The 24,430-nt window shown below is 36.5% G+C and overlaps 1 protein-coding gene across 1 annotated transcript in view; it reads left to right on the forward strand.

The window, feature by feature from the left end:
- The window catches only part of LOC150099398 (SWI/SNF-related matrix-associated actin-dependent regulator of chromatin subfamily A containing DEAD/H box 1B-like), a 406,425-nt gene that overhangs the window by 9,741 nt on the left and 372,254 nt on the right, over positions 1-24,430 (forward strand). The window contains exon 2 of the mRNA XM_090404492.1: positions 18,336-18,533. Within this exon, the coding sequence (XP_090260618.1) occupies positions 18,359-18,533 (175 nt within the window). The 5' untranslated portion in view covers positions 18,336-18,358. The remainder of the gene's footprint in view (positions 1-18,335; positions 18,534-24,430) is intronic.

The raw sequence follows: 24,430 nt of genomic DNA on the forward strand, positions 1-24,430 counted from the left end.
TAGGCCTGATTCGTCAGCTGTGCCGGTCCTGAGCCTGGATAAAATTTGGGAGAATTGAGATGGTGCTGTACTTCCCTGTAAAAGGGGCCTCAATGCCGTTATATCATCATATGCTATAATGATAATAATAATAAAAGCTATTTGCACACATAACATCCAACGGCAACCCATTCCAATCATTCACTAATTATTATTGTTCTGGGAAACTCCAAGGAGTCGACAGACTCATCGAGGGAGGCCCTAACATGTCAAGAACAACTGTTCAACATTCACACAGTATCTATCATACCTTGCCTTGAACTCATTCATGTTCGTAGCACCCACAACAGACTCTGAAAGCTTATTCCACTCATTCACCACTCTCCAAGTAAAAAACCTAGCTCTAACACCCTTGTCAACCACGCTCTCGCCCAGCTTCCATGCATGGCCCCTATCTGAGAGAAAAATCTAGTCCTAACCCCCTTCTTGACGGCATTCATTTTCAACTTCAGTGGATACCCTCGCGTCCTTTCCCCTGCCCTCCATAAAATGAAAAATTTCCATCTACTAAAATTCTGTGTAACCCTTTCAGAAGTGTGTAAGTCTCAGTCATATCACCCTTCTTTCGCCTGTTTGCTAGTGTCTGCAGCCTACAAATTCTCAATCTGTTTCATAATCTGTATTCCACAATCCTGATATCATTTTTGATATCAGGATTGTGGAATTTGTGGACTCCTTTGCACTCTCTCCAGTGTATTAGAATCACCACAGAAACCAGGAGACCAGACCTGTATGCATTAGTCCAAGTGAGGTCTTATCAAATCCTTGTAAAAAGGCAAAATGACTTATTTTTACATGTCAAGGTTTATTTCAGCATTGCCATTATTCTCTGAGTTGTATTTACAATTTTTTTTATATGACTCTTGAACTTCAACTTCCTGTCTACTAAAACTCCGAAATCTCTAGCCTAATCAGTTTCTTCAAACATAATCCCACCAATACAGTACAATACAACATTGGATATCTAATCATACCAAAATGCATGACTTTACATTTATTAATGTTGAAATGATAGCCATTTTCACATTCCCAAAATTCTAGCTTATTCAAATCTTTCGGCAAGTACTGCATATCAGCAGGACTCCTGATTACCCTACCCATCTTGCTTTGAATCTTTCAGATTTCCCCCCCCCCCATGTAGCACTTTTTGATATTTGTCAGTCAGCCATCCTCTTAGCCATGTTTATAATCCAATCTCATATTCTCCAATTTATGCCACAGTATTCCATTCTGTGTTCTGTCAAAAGCCTTAGCTGCCTGCTGCTGTATAATTATTGTAACTGACATCATCCTTATCTACTCGGTATTCCTTCCATATCTTTTTCTTATGAATCTCTTGCTTAGAGTACACATCCATTTTACTCCTATTTATTCTTTGAACTCTAGGGACACATTCTGATATCGTGTTATTTAACTATTTTTTAAACACCTCCCATATACTGCCGATATCTCTCCCATCCAATAACTGATACCATGGCAGAACCCAGCATACCTCTCAGGTGGTCATAATTTCTTGCTTTGTTTTTCAGCATGTAACCTTTTCTGAATGGAACATCATAAACTTAGCCACTTCCCAAGTGGGTACTGCATGATCACAGTCACCAACCAGAGGCAGAATAGCTGTCTTTAACTGACCCCCCCCCCCCCCCCCAACAGTATAATCAGATCTAACACGCTTTGACCTCAACTTCCTTCTGTCACATGCTGCTTGAGGAAGTTGTCTCGCAACAATTTAATAAATTCAGTTTCATTCTTCTCATGCGATTTTAAAGCTACCCAGTCAGCAATGTCCCCCATTGTGATTACTCTTTTCGTACCCATCGTATTTATTTGGTGATGTATTTTCTTAGTCAGTAGCAACCGGTCCACCAGGTCTGTAACAACACCCCACTGTGTATTTAATCTTATTAGACTTCACCTCATACCAGATGTCTTCAAATTCACTGCCACTTGAAAAATTGTTACTACTATTGCAGTCATAGGTCCCAACTCTAACTGGATTCAATACATTTAATATCATTAGCAGCACACTCCTCCTCTCCTCTCGTATCCTATCTAGCCTTCCTAAAAATACTGTACTCACACTTGATATCAGAAGCAAACGTACTGACATGAGGTTGTACTCTACTCCTTTGTTTCTGATACTTCTAGCATTTGTGTACTGACATAATAAATAACCTGCATGCTCTTTTTGCATACACTGGTCTGCGGTCTGCATGACACAGTCGACAACTTGCAGATCTCTGTTCTTATCTAGCTCTTTACTTATGCAGACATCGTTATTACTCATGCTTGATAGGTCCAAACCGGACAAACACAGAATTGTTCTCTCTTCATAATCATTTTCATTCCCATCATTAACATAGTTACCTAACATTGTTGCTCTTATACACAGATTCTCAAGATTCCTTCAATCAGAATTCAGTTTCCCTGGCCCTCTGTGTTAGGCCTTAGATCAGTTAATACTTTTTCAAGACTCCCGATGCCAAATGCATTCAAGTGTAAGCCATCCCTCTTATACAAATCAAAATTTCCCTTAAACTCACTTCACATATCCAAAAATTTGCATCCATTCCTTCTACACAGCCTGCCATCAAATCACTTGCCATCATAGCTCTTCTTAATTTTTTCATATTGAAGTAATATACTTATTATTTTCACTTTCTCGCTCTTCACTCTCGCCTCTTCCATTAACCCTTTCATGTCCTCTCTCATACTGAACTTATTCTTAGTTAAGTTATTAGTCCCCACTACAATTATGAACTTGTTCCCTTTCCTTTACTGTTTTCGAATTGCGTGTTATTTTTAATTTTTGCAGGAAAACTTGACATTATAACCTGCTCTTCAGTGGCATGTTTTAACTTGTGTAAATATATACAATAATTAAATTTTTAATAATTAAAAAATAACTTGTGTAAATAAATATATATATGTATATATACGTAGAAAGTTTTTTACCTTGGGTGTAATATACGTTAAAGATACCAAGAAATTTTATACTTGGTTTTAATCCTTTTCCCAAGTAAGCAAAACAAAGTTTTGCTTGTGAAATGTATTCGTGTCTGAGCTACTTGTGTATATATAATATATATATATATATATATATATATATATATATATATATAGAGGCTGATGACTTCATATTACTCGCCTTAGTATGTATTCCATAATGCAAACATACCCCCTTTCAGGCACGTATAATGCAATGCATAATTGGAGGATCCACTACCCAGACCGGTTTGGACCTTTATTGAGGTCTCGTCAGTGGGAGTCAGACCTGGGAGAGATACCAAGGTTGAAGTAATGCAGAAGTCATATCTCATATGCAAGTAGACAAAAGGTATACAAAAGGAATACATTTCATGAGCAAAACTTTGTTTTGCTTACTTGGGAAAAGGATTAAAACCAAGTATAAAATTTCTTGGTATCTTTAATGTATATTGCACCCAAGGTAAAAAATAAAACTTTCTACATCTTTTTCTCATCCAGAGATTTTTATTAAGAAGGTCGAGCACCTTTCGTCTACTTGTATATGAGATATATATGACTTCTGCATTACTTCAACCTTGGTATCCTTCCTGGGTCTGGCTCCCACTGACGAGACCTCAATAAAAGTTGAAACCAGTCTGGGTAGTGAACCTTCCAATTATGCATTGCATTATACATGCCTGAAAGGGGTGTGCTTTGCATTATGGGACACATACTAAGACAAGTGATATGAAGTCATCAGCCTCTATATACAAAGGGCTCAGACGTGAATACATTTCACGTGCAAAACTTTGTTTTGCTTACTTGGGAAAAGAATTAAAACAAGTTTAAAATTTCTTGATATCTTTAACATATATATATATATATATATATATATATATAAAATTAAATATTGCTAATATGAAATCATGAGCTTTATTAGAGCAACATGATCTGATTGTAATTAGGCCTAATGATGTACAGAAATGTTTATATCAATACCCTCTTTCACAACTGCAATAATTAATAAGCTTCTCAACACTTGGAATGGGTTTTAGTGATTTGACAATGATAATATACTGGCATATAAATCTCTAAGCTATCTAATATGTTAGATCATTGTATGTTTTATTTACCTCTTTCTGTTTTACAGAAAATAATGAAATTATTATTATTATTATTATTACATAACACCTCCAGGACTCATCGAGGGAGGGTACCTACTCTACAACTGTTCGTCTTCACCACTCCACCAGCCGCAACGACCTTCATCTATACCAATGCCATCTACCACCAACCACCACTAGTATTTTCACAAACAAACATTCATGCCCGCGGCAGGATTCGAACCCGCAACCTTTTGGCTGGAGAGAGGGGATACGCTAACCACTCAGCCAACCAGGCTGGCATGGAGGAAATGGAGGAAAAAATTTTCAAATATTTTAAAAATAACTTGTAGGGATTTTTAATTAAGCATAATTGCTAAGGCTGAATTTCATCTTCATGTCCATCATTTACACCTATTATTGCTTGCTTTTTTCATTTTGCAATGTAGTTCTAACTTATGCTAGTGATCTTGAACCTGCTAGTGTTCAAGATTAAAAGGTCTTGAGATTGGCCAGTTATTATTTTAATTTGATATTTTTTATCCCATAAGTTTTTTTATTATTATTGATAGCTGTTTTGTGAATCACTAAAGCCTTAATATACATAGTTTTTTTTTTTTGCTTACCTTGTCATGAATGGCATAAAGTGTACCCATTTTAACTTGCAAACTAGCAGAACCTTCTTTAAGGTAATAGCAATAATTAATGCTATGAAACACTAGGGCATCAAACACGGGGCTGGTTTTAGACTGTTAGACACCTGCATGCTAGAGATAATTGGCTGCTCTTGCGGGTAAGGCTATACTAGTGTTTTTTTTTTTTTCGAACATGTACAGCAGTGAATAGAACATGCAAGGATGGTGATAGCCATGTTGATGGAAAAAATTTATAGAGAACATCACCATTCTTGTGCATATATTCTATTCACTGCTGTACATATTTGAAAAAAAAAAAAAAAACTAGTGTAGCCTTACCCTAACAATGCAGATCGTGAATAAATTTACAGCATAACCCAGAATATTACTATTAGTACGTTTTTATGACAGTATAATGTAGCCTAATTGACAAAGGAAAATTCATAAAATATTTTATATACTGTAGGCTATTTATTTTAATTTTATAAAAATAGAAAAAGTACAAGGAATGTATAAATTATATCAAACAGATGTAAAATGTACAACTCCCCAAACAGATGCAATCATACGTCAGAACATTGCTCTTCTTGCTTTTTTTATTTGCCAATTCATCAATAACATTTGATAATTCTAATTTTTCAGACAAATCCTTTTCTATTGCTAGCAATCCTAAATCACTAAATCTGTCTTGGGTCATTGATGTTCGTAAATATGTTTTTATAAGTTTGAGTTTCGAAAAGCTCCTTTCACCTGATGCTACACTAGCGGGTAATGTGAGGAAAATTCTCAAAGCTATAAATAGATTTGGAAATGATGACATAAAGTTATTTTTTGCAATATATGTCAAATTTTTTAATGAGTCAGTTTCTATAATGCCACTGCTAAAAGTTCTGTACGTTATCAGCTCATTGAAGAGCTCAAAACCATCAATATCTTTAATATATTATATTCCCCATCTTCATTAATTTGAAGGGAAGCATCTAAATCAACACAAGATTTTTTAATTTTTTTCTTTGGTCATTTCTCTGAATTCACAAAGAAATTTAAATACATTATTACATTCATTCATTCAGAATTTCAAATCTTTCCTTAATGGAATTTAATGCTGTATCAACAATTACTAGATAAAATTGTATTCTGAACAATTCTTTTGAATTTTTTATTTCTTCATCAAGTTCATCTGGACTTTCATAATCTAAGGGTGAACTTTAGTTCTGTTCCTTACAACTGGAAATTCGGATACCACGTTTACTTCTTTAGCTAAAATGTCTGCGTCTTTAATATAAGTATTAAACACAGTTCTGAACGAAATTCAAACTTTTCATTTGATTTTTCGCATTCCACCTTGATTTCACCCTTACTGTCTGAAAAGGTTCTGAAGTGATTGATGTTGTTGAGTTATTTTCGTCTAACTTTACATGTTTCAGTATGGATCCTCATAATTTTTCCCTTTCCTTATCACTTTCATTCTTTCTTTTGCGATAAAAAGCACCAGACAGATGTTTAATTTTCCTATCCGACATATCTGAACATATAATAAAAAACATTAATAATAATGGTAATAATAATAATAATAAGCACAAATTATTTTTTCTCTTTTTGAATGAATAAATGTTATAATGACCCAAACTGACTTAAGCCTTTCTATACAGGTTCCAAAAAAACTCCGATCTGTCAGGTCTGTCTGAAAGACGGTGGTATATTTTATAACAGGTACTAGAAAAAAAACAAAAAATTGTAATTCCATTTTTTTCCCAATTATGTATTTTTAGTAGCAAAAAACTAGGCCAAAACTATGGTTCGCTTGAATGAACATTCCTTGTTGAGTGAGGGTTTTAAAGAAATAGAGAATGAAACCCAAAGAAAATATTTAGAAGTTAGCACCGCTATAAGTTTTAACAATGTTATGTTTCTATTTCTTCGTCAATATTTTAAAATTAACTATAGGCTAGATCGAATTTATTCCATCGGCTTCCCTAGAGATTTGGCTGCCTGCGCGCACGCACGTCCTGCACACCTATTAGAACCAGCTCTGATCACACACCAAGTCACATTTATCCTACACAGCACTCACAAAAATGCATAGAAAAATTATTGGATGATGTTTGTTGAAGGAAGAGCCAAGAAGGTGTAACTATGGATGCCAAGTATTTGAATGAAAAGATATTAAACACCAATTCTTTCATAGCAGAATATTTTGAATCTTAAGTTTCATAATTGACCAGAAATCTTATGAGAATGCAACCTTTGGCATCAGAGTTGCTTATTATTATGCTACTTAAGAGATATGGACTTTCTGAGGATTCTATTGAAAGTTTCTATTGAAATTCTATTCTGTGAAATGTATAATATTAAAAAAATGCACCTCACTAAAAATGTATATTGATATATACTTGATTTTGAAATTGCAATGAACTTTGCATGCTATTTTCAGTTGCTTGATTTCATTTATTTTCATAAATTGAAGTAGAGGTTATGATAGTATTATGATTATATGGATATTTCCATGGAGTCAGAAGACTCATTGTGGGAAACCACAGTACCCATTATTCACACAATACTTATTATACCTCTGGCATTCCATTCCACTCATTAACTGCCATCCAGAGCAGAAAAATCTATTAGTCCACATATTCTTATTAGCCACACTCATACTACTTCCAGGAAGTGATCCCTAGTTCTCTGTCTGTCATACATTATGTTTTGAAAAATTTCTTTTGTCTAGAGCAGGGGTTACCAAACTTCTTTGACCGTCGACCCTTTCAACAGTTTCTTGACTTTTTATCGACCCCCTCTATTTTACTATTACGTAATTATAATAGGATAAGCAAAAAAAGACACTTGTTGGTAAATACGTCATTTTGGCCTATTTGATTGGCCTCCGTAACTATTTTCATGATCTTGCTCCATCTTACAGGTCCTATTCATGTCACTGTTCCCACGATTCACTCTTAATTGTGTTGTCATTCAGGATGGAGATAATTCAAGTTAACCGAATTAAATATTACCCGTACAATGATGTCTTATATTTTTCTATCAACCCCTGAACCTGAATCGACCCCCTAACAATGTTATATCGACCACTTTGACGACCACTGGTCTAGAGAAACCCTTTAGTAACTTGTTAGTTTCTATCATTCTGAAGACTGAAGTGATTGCAAATGAGAATAGTAGTACTGTGAGTGATAATGATAGAATGAGAGTGCAAGATGGATAAGGAAATGGGGGGGTGAGTCAGGGTGGACAGGGAAAAAACACCATATAAGGAGTGTAGATATTGAAAGTAGTAGTGAATGTGTATGTATGGGAATGGAATGACCTGAGATGTACAGGGTGTAGTTGAGTCCAAAGAGATAAATGGGTAAGCAGTGATAAAGCCAATTGGGAATGGTTAGGTGTGGTGAAATTGCAACTGACAAGTGGTATGGGCAGGATTGGTTATAAACCTAAAAGTAAACTGCTGTTTATTTACAAATCCAAGAAGCATCAGAAATAAGAAAGATGAAACGGTTTTGCTGATTGAGTTTATTTGCCTCAAATTGTTGGAATAAGTGAAACATGGTTGGATGAGGATGATATCCTGACAGGAATAGAAATGGAAGGGTATGATGTTTCTGTGAAGATAGAAAGAACAACAATTAGGGAGGGGATGCCGTTGATGATAGCAGGTGAATTGTATCCACACAAAGTGGAGATATGAGATATAAATAGTGGCAGAAAGAGATGTTTAGTTGAATGCTGTTGGCAAGGGACCATGGAGGATAGTCATGAAGAAATGTATGCAACTTTAGTTGAAGAAGAAGGGAAGGATGATTATTTTGGGTAATTTTAATTATGGCAGTATAAATTGAAATGAAGAGATAGCATTTGGGAATAAGAAAAATGAATTTCTTTATCTTCTTTCAAAATCTTCCTTTACATACTGCCTAAGATACTCTCTTGAGAGAGTATCTTAGGCAGTATGAAGGAAGACAGTGTGATTGTGAGTGGCATTTCACGCTTTCTTCCAGTTGGTGAGATTGATCATGAAGTGATTACTTGGGTTATGGCTAGCCGTATGAAGACTTTTGTGAGGAAAGGATACACTTCTTGGAAATAAGCCAATGGATCCTATAGTATGAAGAACAAACAGCCATGGCACCCACCTTAATAAGATGTAGGATCTTCTTTCGCTGCAGTGACTGCAGCAATCTTACACTTACTTTCCACAAGCGTATGATAGCAATCAGTGGGAATTTTGGACTATTCTTCTTGTTGTGGGACATCCTTCCCACAACTGGACTATTGTGGGAAGGATGTCCCACATCAGTCCAGTTGTGGGAAGGATGTCCCTTGACTTCATCTGACATTCCAGTTCATCTCACAGATGTTCATTAGGGTTGAGATCAGGGCTCTGTGGAGGCCACTCACATGTGGTGATGTTCATGTCCACAAACCACACAGTTGCAGCAGCAGCATTATGACATGCCGCATTGTCTTACTGAAAGAAACAATCGTCTGTTCTATAGAAATGCCACAAAGTAGGAAGCATTACATTGTTCAGAATGTTCAGATACCTCTCAGTGTTCATGGTACCACAAACAGAGGTCCAAGGCCAAACCAAGAAAAACAGGAGCATACCATCACACCACACCTCCAAATGTCATAGTTGGCAGTTACACACTCTGGTAAGAGACGTTCACCGAGCATCTGCCACACCCACACCTGTCCATCTGCTTTGTAGAGGGTGTCGCGTGTGGTTGGAGAAGGGAAGGATGATTATTTTGGGTGATTTTAATTATTGCAGTATAGATTGGAATGAAGAGATAGCATTTGGGAATAAGAAAAATGAATTTCTTGAATTCTTGATTGAGTATCTTAGGCAGTATGTAAAGGAAGACACAATGTGATTGTGAGTGGCATTTCACGCTTTCTTCCGGTTAGTGAGATTGATCATGAAGTGATCGCCTGGGTTGTGACTAGCCATATGAAGACTTTTGTGAGGAAAGGATACACTTCTTGGAAAGAAGCTGTTTGTTCCTCATACTATGGGATCCATTGGCTTCTTTCCAAGAAGTGTATCCTTCTTGGAAAGAAGGATACACTTCTAGCCATGGCACCCACCTTAATAAGATGTAGGATCTCCTTTTGCTGCAGTGACTGCAGCAATCTTACGCTTACTTTCCACAAGCATATGATAGCAATCAATGGGAATTTTGGACTATTCTTCTTGTAGGCATGTAGTGAGGTCCTGGACTGCTGTGGGAAGGACATCCCTTGACCTCATCTGACATCCCAGTTCATCCCACAGATGTTCATTAGGGTTGAGATCAGGGCTCTGTGGAGGCCAATCAAATGTGGTGACGTTCATGTCCACAAACCACACAGTTGCAGCAACAGCATTATGACATGGTGCATTGTCTTGCTGAAAGAAACAATGGTCTGTTCCATAGAAATGCCACAAAGTAGGAAGCATTACATTGTCCAGAATGTTCAGATACCTCTCAGTGTTCGTGGCACCACAAACAGAGATCCAAGAAAAACAGGAGCATACCCTCACTCCACACCTCCACATTTCATAGTTGGCGGTTACACACTCTGGTTAGAGACGTTCATCGAGCATCTGCTATACCCACACCTGTCCATCTGCTTTGTAGAGGGTGTAGCATGATTCTCTCTCTATAACAGTTTTTCAAGCTTCCATGTCCCATTGTCACACTCTTTGCACCACTGAAGACAACACTGCATGTTGGTTCGTGTAATGTGGTGCTTGCATGTTGTGGTCCTACCATGGATGCCCTTGTTGTGAACTTCTGTTCTGAATGTTTTTTTGTGTAGATTCGTGTTCCAGTTGTTGCCTGGAGCACTGCATTCAATGTGTTGATCGATGAATGGCAATTTTTACATATCCTTTGTAACATCCTATAGTCACATTTGGTGATGTGGTGGGTCGTCCACTGTGTGTAGCACTTGCAGTTGACTCCCTATGCATACATCTGAGTATGGTATCACTAATTGTTGAGGGGATGGAACCATAGGTCAACAATTTTCCAAACATAACCTGCAACATGGCATTCTATCACAGTGCGTCTTTCAAACTCCTTCAGTTTCATTCTCGCAGCTATTTTGCCCATACGCAGTTGCCCTGACTTGGGAGTATCATATTCTTCTAATTTATACCAGCTACAAATACGACTCATTACATGGCATGATGCACCTTGCCAGTGGTGTGTCCTATGTGGGGAACCGACCAAAAGATATTTAAGAACATTGATATGCAAATATATTCTGAAGGTCCAAAGACTGAATAAAATGTTTGCATAAGTTATCCCATAATCATCATCCTTTTCTTATTTGCCGGTCTCATTTGCCTATACATGTCCTTCTTATTGCCCTCTACAATATCTAACATATTAGCAATACTCAGCAAAATATTTAATTTGTTCACCTCTATCTCACAATATTGCCTCAAAACCACTGCCACGATTTTCCCCCTTGATCTCCACTTTGATTGGTCCTCTACCATTAACATCACTTCTCTTCCTTTTGTACCCTGTCTGTCCTCATTGAAAAGACCACATCCATCTCTATTCCTGTCAGGATGTTATCCTCATCAAACTGTGTTTCATTTACTCCAGCAATTTTGGGTAGACAAACTCGATCAATGCAACAATCTCTTTCCCCTTATTTCAGATACTTCTGACATGTGTGTCCAAACATAATAGCTCATTTCTGGTTCTATAACAAGTTACATGGACACCACTTCTTAGATGTTACCTCCATCAACCCCCTCTCCCCTCTGGCCATTTTTCTCTTATCATTAATAATCCTACACCCATCACCATATCCATATGCTACTGCTTCTTCAGCTTATCCCACTTAAGTAGGGTCACTGTTTTTAATGAGTCTCCTCTATATCCTCCTGTCTTGGGCTGCAACCACATCTAAGTTCTTCATCCTCAGGTCCTTCACTAGCACCCTTCATCTCTTCTTTGGCCGCCTGTGCTTCCTCCTCCTCTGCTCATCCATCTGCATGACCTTTCTTCCCACACACTTGTCCTCCCTCCTTGTCACATGACCAAACATCTCAACCTTGCCTCCTGTATCTTTGCTCTCCTTACATAGTCATTTCTCAGACGATCCTTTCTGGTCATACCACACATCCACCTAAGCATTCTCATCTCTACTACCTCCATTCTGCTGATGTTATTTTTCCTCAGGGCTACAGTTTCCATAGCATACATCATAGTCTCACCACTGTCCTGTAGATTTTTCCCTTTAGATTGACCGGCACCCTCTTATCACATAGCACTCCTGCCACCTCTCTCTCTCCAGTTCCTCCATCCAGCTTGTATCCTGCATCCCAATTCCTTCTCAGCCTCTCCATCCTCTTTCACTGTTAAAGTATCTAAAGTCACTAACCTTCCTGATGAAATTTCCTTCCAGCTCCAGATCTGCCTCTTGGCTGTCATCCCCCTTTGCAACACATGTACTGTCTTACTTCTGCTTAGCCTCATACCTCTCTCTCTCTTCCAGTACTCTCCTCCATATTTCCAATTTACCTGCCACTTCTGTTGATTCTGCATACAACGTTGTCCAAGGCATCTTCTCTCACCTCTTCCGTCACCATCTTCATCACAATATTAAATAGGAATGGACTTGATGCAATCCAACTGTCACTTGAAAGCTTTGTCTCTCCCAGGCAGGTCCAAACTCTTGTTTTCACATTTCTGTACATCTCCTGCACCAACCTGATATTTCTCTGGTATCTTCTTCTCCCTCAGACACCTCCAGACTTCTTGCCTTGGCACTCTATTATATGTTCTCCAGATCAATAAACACCAGATGTAGCTCCCGTTGTTTCTCTCAAAACTTTTCCATCATCTGCCATAACCCAAAGATAGCATATGTCGTTGATTGACCAGGCATGAAGCCAAAATGCTCCTTTGCAATGTCTACGTCCTTCCTCAGTCTTCCATTAAGAACCCTTTCTAGGATTTTCATTGTGTGGGACATCAACTTTATTCCTCTATAATTCTTAATCTTGTGCATCCCCTTTACCCTTGTAAATAGGGAAAAGAGCACTTTTCCTCCACTCCTCAGGCAAGTTTGAGCACAGTTAGTAGTTGGAAGGGGGATCAATCGTTCGATGCTGTTGTCACACTCTCCCTCGATGAGTCTTTGGACTCCCTAGAGGTGTCGCATAATAATAATTATTTCTTGCTGGCAAACTTTAATGAACAGATCCCACAGCAGGTCAATGACCTCTTCTCCTAGTGCCTTCCATGCCTCCACTGGGATCCTGTCAGGGCCCACCGATTTTCCATTCTTCATTCTCTTTACAGCCTCCTCAACTTCCACTCAACTGATGTTCTGCACCATCCCCTCATAAGACTGCCCATCTTCTCTGTGAGTCTTCACATTTTCCTTGTTCAAGAGCCCTTCAAAGTATATTCTCCATCTGTTTCTTATATCTACATCCCTCCTTAATACTCTTCCTTTGGAGTCTTTGATCTGCCTCACATGTAAGATGTCCTTTGATGCCATATTACCAGATCTATATCCTCATGCACATTTTTCACACAGTGTCTACCACCACCATTTCCCTGTCTTCGTGTTTTTCCTGCCCTCTCATTCTCTTCATTCATACTACTCACTCCTCCATTTACAACCCCTCTACTTTACTTCTGTGCTGTTCCACATCACCTCTTATGTCCTCAGAAATTTTATTCATTAGTCATTAATCCCTCTTCTAGCAACAGTCTCCAACTGACTCGCACCTTAACCATTTAAATGTATTCCACCTGTGTTATACAGTTCCTGTATAATACTTCTATTTGTCCCTCATATTCTTCTTACACGTTCACAAAGTGCACTTCTTTCTCCTTGTACCGTTCATGATTTTCACTCGCTGCCTCAACTCATCACTGCCATACCTGGACAATATACTGACAATATTCCCTCTCACATTATCTTTTACTGTTCTCAGCAACATCCTGATATCCATCCCATTCTCACATTCTTTTTCTTCCCAGCCAAATCATTCATTCCTACTATCATTAACAACTTTTGTTCACTTACTCCTCATATTCAGTGCCTCAATCACTGCTCACCTTGTGTCTTCTCACTCACCACATCTCTAATAATTTAATCCTCATACAGAGCTGCTCTCAAATCATTTTCTACCTCTTTCACATGGCCATCATTTGTTCCATTCTTCCTCACTCTTTTATGCAAATCTATTATTCTCCTCATTTCACTCTGCATATGCTTCATCTCTTGCCACATCTTCACCAACTCTGCTTTCATGTCTTCACTTTTTTTGCTACCATTCACACTTGCTAACATGCTAGTTACACTTTTTCACTACCTTTCACACCTGTCATCTTACTCTCTGTGCTGCATGCTGTCAGACTGCTATTTGCATTCCCTTTTTCACCAACAGTCTCACATGTTTTATCATTGCCATCAGCTGTATTCTCTAGTTTCACCTTACTGTGAAACTAGATTGCTTCTGTTGCTACAAATGATACTCTGCCTTTTGCCATTCACAGTTAAAGATGCCTCATAGGCCATACACATATTGCACTTCTTACACACCACTCTATCTCTCCTATTCAATCTCTTCATATTGATATCTCAACATCTCCCCAAGCATGCATATTATATTCATGGCACCTTACCTTTTCAAAAAATTCAGTTTATGTTTGTCCTTTGCACTGAACTACACCTCGTCGTTTTCACTCTCATCCACCACCACCAACACACACACACATCGAAGTAAATTAATATAAATCCTTAATTCAACCAAACACCACTTACCAATCATAGCTATCACACAACATTTAATCAAAAACTATCAATATTATTATTGCACAAGCACCTCCATGGAGTCTGAAGACTCATTGCGGGAGATCCAAAATATGTACTCAATCTGTCATAACTCTCCTTGAATCCATTAACACCCAGAGCACTTACAACTGACACTGTACTAGTCCTCACACTCCTACTAACCATGCCTTTATTTAACTTCCAGGGATGACCTTTTGTTCTACACCCTCTAGCAAGTGATGAAATATTTCCCCTACATCAATCCTATAAAACCCTTTAAGTAACTTTAACGTTTCTATCACATTCTGTCTTTTTCGCCTATCAACCAACTTCTGCAATCCACGCATCCTCTCATAGGGAACATTTTACAGACCACTCACCATCTTGGTCATTAGCCTCTGAATCGTCTTCACCATTTTCTCATCCCCAAGAAATCCAGGATACCAGACCTGAGCACAGTAATCGAGATGCGGATGTATCAAGGCCTTAAAAGTATGAAGTTTGCAGGGCATTATGTCCTTCTTTTCGCTATACCCTTAGTATTAATTTGGTCTACCTACTCATTGATAAGACCTCAATAAAGGTCGAAACTGGTTTGGGTAGTGACTTCCCACCATAATGTATAGCATCATACGTCTCCTAGGAGATGTGTTTTACATTATGGGAAATACTAAGAATAGTAATCAGATCTTTACCCACCTTTGCTACGAGTTACCCTAGTTTGTACTACGTGTTTTAGCTTACACTAGTATTCGCCGATACTTTTATAGTTTACTATATTCAGCATGAAACTCTTTGATTCCAATCTTTGAGTTTCTTATTTGGTTTTGAAACGATGTGGGATTTAATATCCCCTTAATTTAAATAATGTTACATCGCCGAAGTGAAGCCTATTAGCTCTTTATATTTAAGTAACTTTACCTAATTTTGTATCATCAGCAAACAACTGACCATTTCCTTTCAGATTATTTCATATATCATTTATGCACAAATTAAACAGTAGTGGTCCTGGTACTGAACCTCGTGGCACACTACTGGTCACCTGCTTTCTCCTGGATTCTGCTCCTCCATACGCCACTTTTTGTTCACCAGCTATTCTGTTATCCACATAACCATGTCATATCCATTCCCAGTTGTTCTAATTTGTATAACAGAGCTCCATGTGGTATTCATTCTGTCAGTTGTCTTTGTGAAATCCAGCAGAATCATGTAGCCATTTCTTTTATCCTGCTCAGCTGTCACTTTATTATAAAAAGCTAGTAACTTACTAAGGCATGACTGGCATTTCAGAAAGCCATGTTGCCTTCATAAAGTATCATATTCTTATCTGCCCATTTATGAATTCTCTTTTTGACCAATTTTTGCAGTACTTTTACCACCACTCCTCAGATACAGATTAGTCTATAATTTGCTGTTGCAGTCTTAGAACCGCCCCTATGCAAAGGAATTATTTTGCCCTCTTTCCAATCCCTTGGAACTCTACCAGAACTGAGACTTCAATTAAAGAACCTAGTAAGAAGCATTGCCATGCACATTTTTGCGAAATGTGAGCTGATATCTCATTTAATCCCACAGCTGTATTTACATAGAGATTTTGCAATATCCTAAGAACCTCCAGTTCATTCACCTCTGTTCCCACATCAGTCTCTCTTTCATATGTCACAGCATTAACCTTGCTTGGATGATATATCACTTGCAAAGTGATCACTCAGTAACTCAATAATTTTATTTGCTTCTGTCACCTTGTCACCATCAGCACGCATTAAGGTCATTCTTCTTCTTACTTGCCACGTAACAAAAGAACTGTTTGGGATTTCCTTTGGCCTCTCGATTAGTTTCTTCTCATAATCTGATTTTGCCTTCCTTATCATGCTGGTCACCTTTCTCTTTATATACTCTCCAAAGCATTTTCTTCTTCTGCAACTTTTGCTTAATGATACTCATCCATCTAACTCTTACCTGATTTACCCTCCTTGCCATAGGCATGCAATATAATATTGCTTTCTCTAGATGCCTCTTAACTGTATCCCATGCACTACTAACATCATTTCCATGTAGAACTTTATGCCAATGCACACCTTCAAGCTTTCTCTTAGGTGTGTCATAATCACCTGCCTTGTAGTTCCACATATACCCCTTATTGACAAAATATTCCTCATGTTTTACATGAGGACAGAGCACACTTCAATCTCCAAAGTAAAGATGGCATGGTCACTTTTCAAATTGGAAGAAATATGGCCATCTTGGTTATGGCTAGCTCTTCTGATCCTGTGACCAGGTCCAATATTCATGTACCCCCGAATCCCCTCCATCACATGTTACCTCAAGTAGTTCACTAGGTGTACAAATTTCATTTCCTTCCTGTTATGTGATCTTTCTTCCTTCGAGTCTATATCTCCAAAGTCCCCCTCGACCTGCACTCAGTGTCTTTCAAGATCATCCCTATAACCCCTGGTCTATAGCATAAACCAGCCCTACATTTTGCTTATTGACTTGATCTCACACCAGAATTGCTTCAAATGAACAGCCACCCTCCTGCTTATCTCCTATTCTTTTTGGGTTCAATTCATTTGTTATCATTAGCAGTATCCCCCCCCCCTCTATCCTGTCTTCTCTATCCTCTCTGAAAATATTAAACGCTTCATATTCTGTCCCTGTAATTGCATCATCTGCTGTTAGCCAAGTCTCACTAACACCTATAAGTTTTGGAGGGAGATTACACTAATCAATGCTGATACTTTTGTCATTAGTGTACAGAAACTGCAGCATCCCTTTAGTACTCCCCCCCACCCCCACAAAAAAAAACACTTTTACTTTCTCTGTGTGTTGGTCATTTCCGCACCTGCCTCATGGATGCTTTATACATACTCACCTGCATCCACCCTAATTGCTTAAATTTTCCTGAATTTGAGCTTCAGCATGCTTAGTGAACAAAGCTCTCTAGACACTAACCCTAAAACCATTTAGATGCAGTCTTTCAGTATTATAAAAATCCTTCTTTCCATCAAACCCAGACCATAAGTCCACAAATGCTATCATTCTATCACACATCATTCCTTCTGCACAACCTGCAAATTGAATCGTTTGCTATCAGCACCCTCCTCCTCAATTCGCTTCTATCCTAGCATGGCAAGACACTTAGAATCTCTACTTTCTTGCTCTTTGTCCAACTTCTTCACATTCACATCCTCCCTCATAGAATACTTTTCACACAATCTCTACTTTCTTGCTCTTTGTCCAACTTCTTCACATTCACATCCTTCCTCATAGAATACTTTTCACCTCTCAGATCATTAGTGCCAATCAAGGCAATTAATTCTTTTGCCTTACCTTTCTGCATCCATATAGCATGATTAATATCATTAATCAAAATCTTGCCACACGACAAATATAAAATTTTAACTTTATCTTTCCATACTTCTCTGATTGACTATCTTTGCTGCCTGGTGGCAATATGGCAATAATATTAGTATTTGGTTGGTAGATAGGTTGTCACTTATGCCACTTAGAAATAGAGGAATAACTATAAATCAACTAAGAATAGTATATATATATATATATATATATATATATATTAGCATTTTGTTTGCTATGAAGTCTATTTAATTTTCAGTTGAAATATGAAAATCTGAATTTACATGAATATGCTGTAAGGAATGTATGCAATTTTTATCCTAGCAATTCATCATGCACTTCATTTTAACTCACTGTATTGGAATATTTGAAAAACAATCTGTGAACATAAATATATTTCTGATCAGTATTATATAATTTCTAGGTAAGAATTCATGGTTCTAAGGAATGTCTGCAAACAGTGGAAGTCAGTCTCCTGGCCTAATAAGTTTGCTTCGCCAATATCGCTTCCAGAAAAAACAGAATTGTCCAAATACTGAAAACAGTGAAGATAAAGATTCTTTAACTTCCCAGTGTAGTCAAGACAGTACAATTACTATTGAAAGCTCGTTGTCTGATGCTGGTATGTTAAATCCTACGTCTGTTTCACTTATGTTAACGTATGTGTGTACAGTGACTCTCTCTCTCTTTCTATCTCTATCTCTTCTAATACCTGATTATTTACACTGTTTCAGATGCTGCAGATCATTCACTTTTCAGATGTAAGATACTTAAAACTAAGGTACCCAGCTCTAATAAAAAAATTTTATGACCTCAAGGAGGACACAGATTAATTTTGATTTAGTTTTATATTGGATGTCCAGTTTTTCAGTGTTGCTGTTATGTTGTATATACTTTCTGTATTACTATTACTTGGTAAACTTGGAATAGTGTAAAGTTGAGGTTAATATTTACATATTTATTTGTTTGTAGGATTTGTTTTATTATTATTAAGAGAGCCCTCCAGGAAATCAAGAACTCATCGAGGGAGGCCATGCTGTTCGCACCAGCATTCATACCTGTTCTTGAATTCATTCAGCTACTTGCACACACACACAACATCCAATGGCAATCCATTCCAGTCACGCACTACTCTTTGAGAGAAAAATCTAGTCCTGACCTCCTTTTTGATGGCATTCATTCTCAACTTCAGTGGATATCCTCGCATCCTTTCCCAATCCTCCATAAAATGAAAAATTCCATCTACTGAAATTCTGTATAGCCTTTTCAGAAGTTTGTAAGTCTCATTCATATCACGCTTTCTCCTGTTTGCTAGTGTCTGCAGCCTACAAATTCTCAATCTGTTAATAATCTGTATTCCACAATCCTGATATCATTTTTGACACTCCTTTGCATTCCCTCCACTGTATCTGTATTAGAATCATCACAGAAACCAGGAGACTAGACTTGCATGCAATAGTCCAAGTGAGGCCCTTATAAAGAGGCAAAATGACTTCCTTATCTTTACATGTCAAGGTTCATTTCAGCATTGCCATTATTCTTTGAGTCTTATTTAAAATTTTTGCTATATGACTCTTGAACTTCAACTTCCTGTCTACTAAAACTCCAAAATCCCTAGCCTAATCAATTTCTTCAAACATAATCCCACCAGTATAATATGACATTGGATATCTAATCACACCAGAGAAATAGTTATGAAACTAAGAGATTAGTTTGATGAAGAATGTACTTGAGCAGTAATAAAAAGAATAAAGTATATAAATAATTTCTTGCAAGCCCAACTAGGATTACAGAAGGAAAATATAAAAAAAAAAAATAATTAAACCCACAGCCACTTCTTGGGTGTTGAAAAATTAGAACAAGTTAAAATAAGGAATGTATTATCCCTCTTTATAAGGCTATGATTCAGCCACATCTTAACTACTGTGCACAGATTTGGTCGCCTGGGTTTCTTGGGACTAGGAGGTCAGGAGGATTCCGAGACGAGTGACCAAGATGGTGACAGGTCTGCGGAATATTCTATATGAGAATAGGTTGAAGGTTTATGGGTTATAAAGTTTAGTTGATAGGTGGAAAAGATGGAACATGATAGAAACTTTTAAGATATTAAAGGGATTTTACAAAATTGTTGCAAGTGAATTTTTTCAATATATGACAAATAGCCAGGTAACTTGGGTCATCTGTGGAAGTCGTGTAAGAGTGTGGTTAGTAGGAATGTGGGGACAAGATTTTTTTGCATGGAATGGATGTCAGAATTGGTTATGAGTTCCCTGATGGTGAATTGATTCAAGGAGAAGTATGATAGGATTTGTGTGTATGATGATTGATTTGGGTCTCCTGCAATGAGTCTCGACTCCATGGAGATACTGTAAAATAATAATAATATAATACATTCACTCAGGAACAACAAATCTCAGTAATAGACAAAATCCCTGGAGTTACTTGAAAGCAGGGGGAAGAACCTAGAAGACAAAATATATCAATCGATTTTTACCTGGAGTTACTTGAAAGCAGGAGGAAGAAACTAGAAGACAAAATCTGCCCAATACATAAGAAAAAGTATAGAACAGTTTGTGAAAATTTAAGGGGTTTTATAAAATTGATGCAAGTGAAATTTTCACTATATGACAAATAGCCAGGGGAACTAGGAGCTATCTGTGGAAGTTGTGTAAGAATGCAGTTAGTTAATTAAAGTTATTTAATTATAGAGATATTTCTCTGTTATGTACACTATACAAAATATTTACTTCTATTTTTAAGAACAGATTAAACCCATTTGTGGAGAGGAAGATTGGTGTTTTCCAAGGGGGTTTCAGGAAGGTAAATCTAAAGCTCCTTTCCCTACTTTAACATCTAAGAGTGAATTAAAGTTACTCCTGATTGCATTATGATCAATTTGGGTTTTGGTTTTACCATCTCTTGATATCCAGGTCATTTTATATATAAATAAGCTTTCTCCTTTCACAGTAGGTCACCATTCTCATTTCTTGAATTACATGCTTCAATACCTACTCTTATCTTCTTATTTCTTTTGCCAACTTTAACATTCATGTCACTTGTAAGAATAATGTCACGATTGTACTTGTTCTGTATATTCATGATTGTATTTGTTCTATATGTTTTTGTAACTTAAAGGAATATGTTTCCTTTGCATTTGGAATTTATAATTCTTGAATTCAAATTCAAAGTGGATGAGTGTGTGAGAGAAAGTGTAATTTTTTTAGTTTTTTTAATATAAATAATTGTGTGTATAGTTATTTAATTACACATTTAATTAGAGTTAAAGATAAGTGAAAGTAATATTAAATTTCAATAGTTTGAGGAAAACTAGTATTGTTTTTAAGATGGATGAATATATCGGAGGGAAGCCAGAGATATTTAAATAATACTCATGGTACGAACCTAACATATAACTGTGAATAACCTACATAGTAGTTTTAAGTGTGTGAGAGAGGTAAATAAACACAGATCAATAGTCACCAAATAGGGTTACTAATCATTAAATATTAACTCTTCTTCAACCTTTTGGTTCTGTCCACTGCTCGACGGAGGTCTCCCCCCATGATGTTCCAGATCACTTGGTTTGATTGGGAAACAAAAGGAATAAAAATGAATGGAGAAAGGTTGCATCATCTGAAATTTGCAGATGATATTGTCCTAATAGCAGATAATCTTGAAGATCTAGAAGAAAGGCTAAATCAGTTAAATGAAGCCTCCAGAGTAATTGGATTAAAAATAAATAGAGAAAAAACAAAAATAATGATGAATAAATATATTAACCATAGAACTGTCAAAGTTGAAAACCAGGAAATAGAACAAGTTATTTCATATGTATATTTGGGCCAATTGTTATCCTTTGAGTGCCAAAGAAAAGAGATTGAACGAAGAATTCACCTTGGATGGATGGCTTATGGGAAAATGAGACATATTCAGAAGTGACATCCCTATGAGTCTAAAAAAGGAAAGCTTTCGACCAGTGCATACTTCCTGTCCTAACATATGGAGGAGAAACATGGACTTTAACAGAAGTCCTAAACAAAAAGCTGAGAACAACACAACATCGCATGAAAAGAAGTATGCTAAAAATAACATTAAGAGACAGGAAGACAAATACCTGGATAAGATCTCAAACAGGTGTCAACAGGCTAAGTGGAGATGGGCTGGTCATATTGCCAGATGCAGTGATGGGAGATGGACTAGAAAAACAACAGAGTGGAGGACAATGGATGGAGCAAGACAAAGAGGAAGACCGAGAAGAAGATGGAGGGATGAACTGGAACAAATTGCAGGAATGAGATGGATGGGAGAGGCAGAAAACTGAGTGATCTAAATATTAACACCAAGATCTAAATGGATTGATGGTCAGGTGTGCAGTAAAAGCAGAAATATAAGATCCGATAATATTGGACTGCGAACAAGTGACAGGCTAATTTGGAGAAAAATTGTTGACAGGAGATTATTAATAATGTAAAGTTAATCGTGTACTACTGTTATAGCAAAAAGCCTGGAACAATTCAATTTTATGATTACAGAGCAATGAGCCTAATGAGCCAGGTAATAAAATTACTGTTATGAATTATATTGGAAAAAATAAAATCAAAACAGCAAATGAAGTAAAGGATATTGAAAGTTGATTTATGAGAAACAGAAGAACAAGAGAGGGCATCTTTAGTATCAGAATGATACTAGAAAGAAACCTGGAAATGCAGAAAGATCGTCTCTGTTTTATCTATTATAATAAAGCATTTGATAGTGTTCGCTACAAGAAATTAATAGAAAGATTAATAAACACAAGAATAGAATAAGATAGATGGATAGATTTCATCATAAAAATTATGGAAGCAACTACCGTGGTATAGTAAAACTTCAGTTTAATATAAACCAAAAGAACTTGACATTTCGATCTTCACATTAAGGTCATCATCTGGAGTATACATATATATATACAAAGAAATAAGCTGCACTACAATCTACATGATATGCTAAAGTTACATTGATCTGGTTAACCGTTAAAATATGTTAAAACCGTTAAAATAATAATAACAGGACTCTATGCTAGAGTCCTATTATTATTATTATTATCTATTTGTTACAAAAATAAATTAAGCTAGAGAGCAACATGTTCACACAAAGTTACTCATATAAGCTCATAAAAACTGTTTTTTTTTTTTTTTCATCAGAGGTCACGCCAATAGTTTTAATGTTGGAAGTTTTTCCACTTGGTTATACTATAAATTAAAAATGCCAAGAAATTATATTCTTGGTTTAATCCTTTATCCAAGTGTAAGCAAACAAAGTTTGCACCTGAAGTAATTTCAGGACTGAGCAACTTGTATATAGAAGCTAAAAACTTCACATCATTTGCCTTAATAGTCATCTAATGTGAAGTCATTAGCTTCTATATATGAGTTGCTGTCCTGAAATTACTTCAGGTGCAAACTTTGTTTGCTTACACTTGGATAAAGGATTAAACCAAGAATATAATTTCTTGGTATCTTTAATTTATAATTAGTGTTAATGGTTGATAATTTAATAATTCACCAGATCAATGTAACTTTAGTATACCATGTAGTTTGTAGTGCAGCTTGTTTCTTTGTATATATGTGTATACTTCAGATGATGACTTAATGTGAAGGTTGAAACGTCAAGTTTTTATTTTGATTTATATTAAACTGAAGTTTTACTCTAACACAGTAGTTGTTTCCATACTTTTTTTATGATGAATTCTGATCACTGTAACCATGAAGGAAATAGATGGATAGATAAGATAGAATAAGAAAGAAAATAATAAGATTGATATTCTATGTGTATTGAAACCAAACTGTAAACATAAAAATCAATTAACTGTCAGAAACTTTCCAAATAATAATAAAAAAAAGGTGTTAAGCAGGGATATGTGCTTTTATTTTCAATTTCTACAGTGAAGAAATTTTTGAAGGTATGGAAGAACTGGTGGGGGTAAAAATAGGAATAAGAAATATAAATAATGTTTATTATGCAGATAATACTGTATAGATTGCTGAGAAAGAAGAAGACTTGCAGAACTTAATAGAGCAAATAAATACAGAGTGAAAAATATAGCTTTACATTAAATTCCCCCCCAAAAAACAACTAAAGTTCTGATAGTAAGCAGAGAAAATTATACCCCAAAGTTAAAAATTAAAGTAGAAAACCAAATTATATAACAAGTCAAATGTTATACTTATTTAGGACACTGAACTGCAGAGGCAAGTTAGAAAATGCTAGGAGAAGAATAAAAATTGCAAAATCAATCTTTAACAACAAAGAATATACTAACATCAAGAGAAATAATAATAATGATAAAAAACTATGATTACATGTTTTATTTGGTTTACTTTTCTCTATGGAGCAGAAACATGGACAGTAAACAAGGAAGATGGTAGAAGGATTGATGCTTTCAAGATGTGGATGTATCTAAGAGTATTGAAGAGCTCATGGATCCAGAAGAAGAGAAAGAGATAAGTGCTAAATTGGAACTATTGAAGAACATACAATAAA

The sequence above is a fragment of the Typopeltis vanoorti genome, chromosome 14 (genome assembly GCF_054136105.1).
Source record: "Typopeltis vanoorti isolate ZY-2024b chromosome 14, IOZ_Tvanoo_1.0, whole genome shotgun sequence".
Taxonomy (NCBI): domain Eukaryota; kingdom Metazoa; phylum Arthropoda; class Arachnida; order Uropygi; family Thelyphonidae; genus Typopeltis; species Typopeltis vanoorti.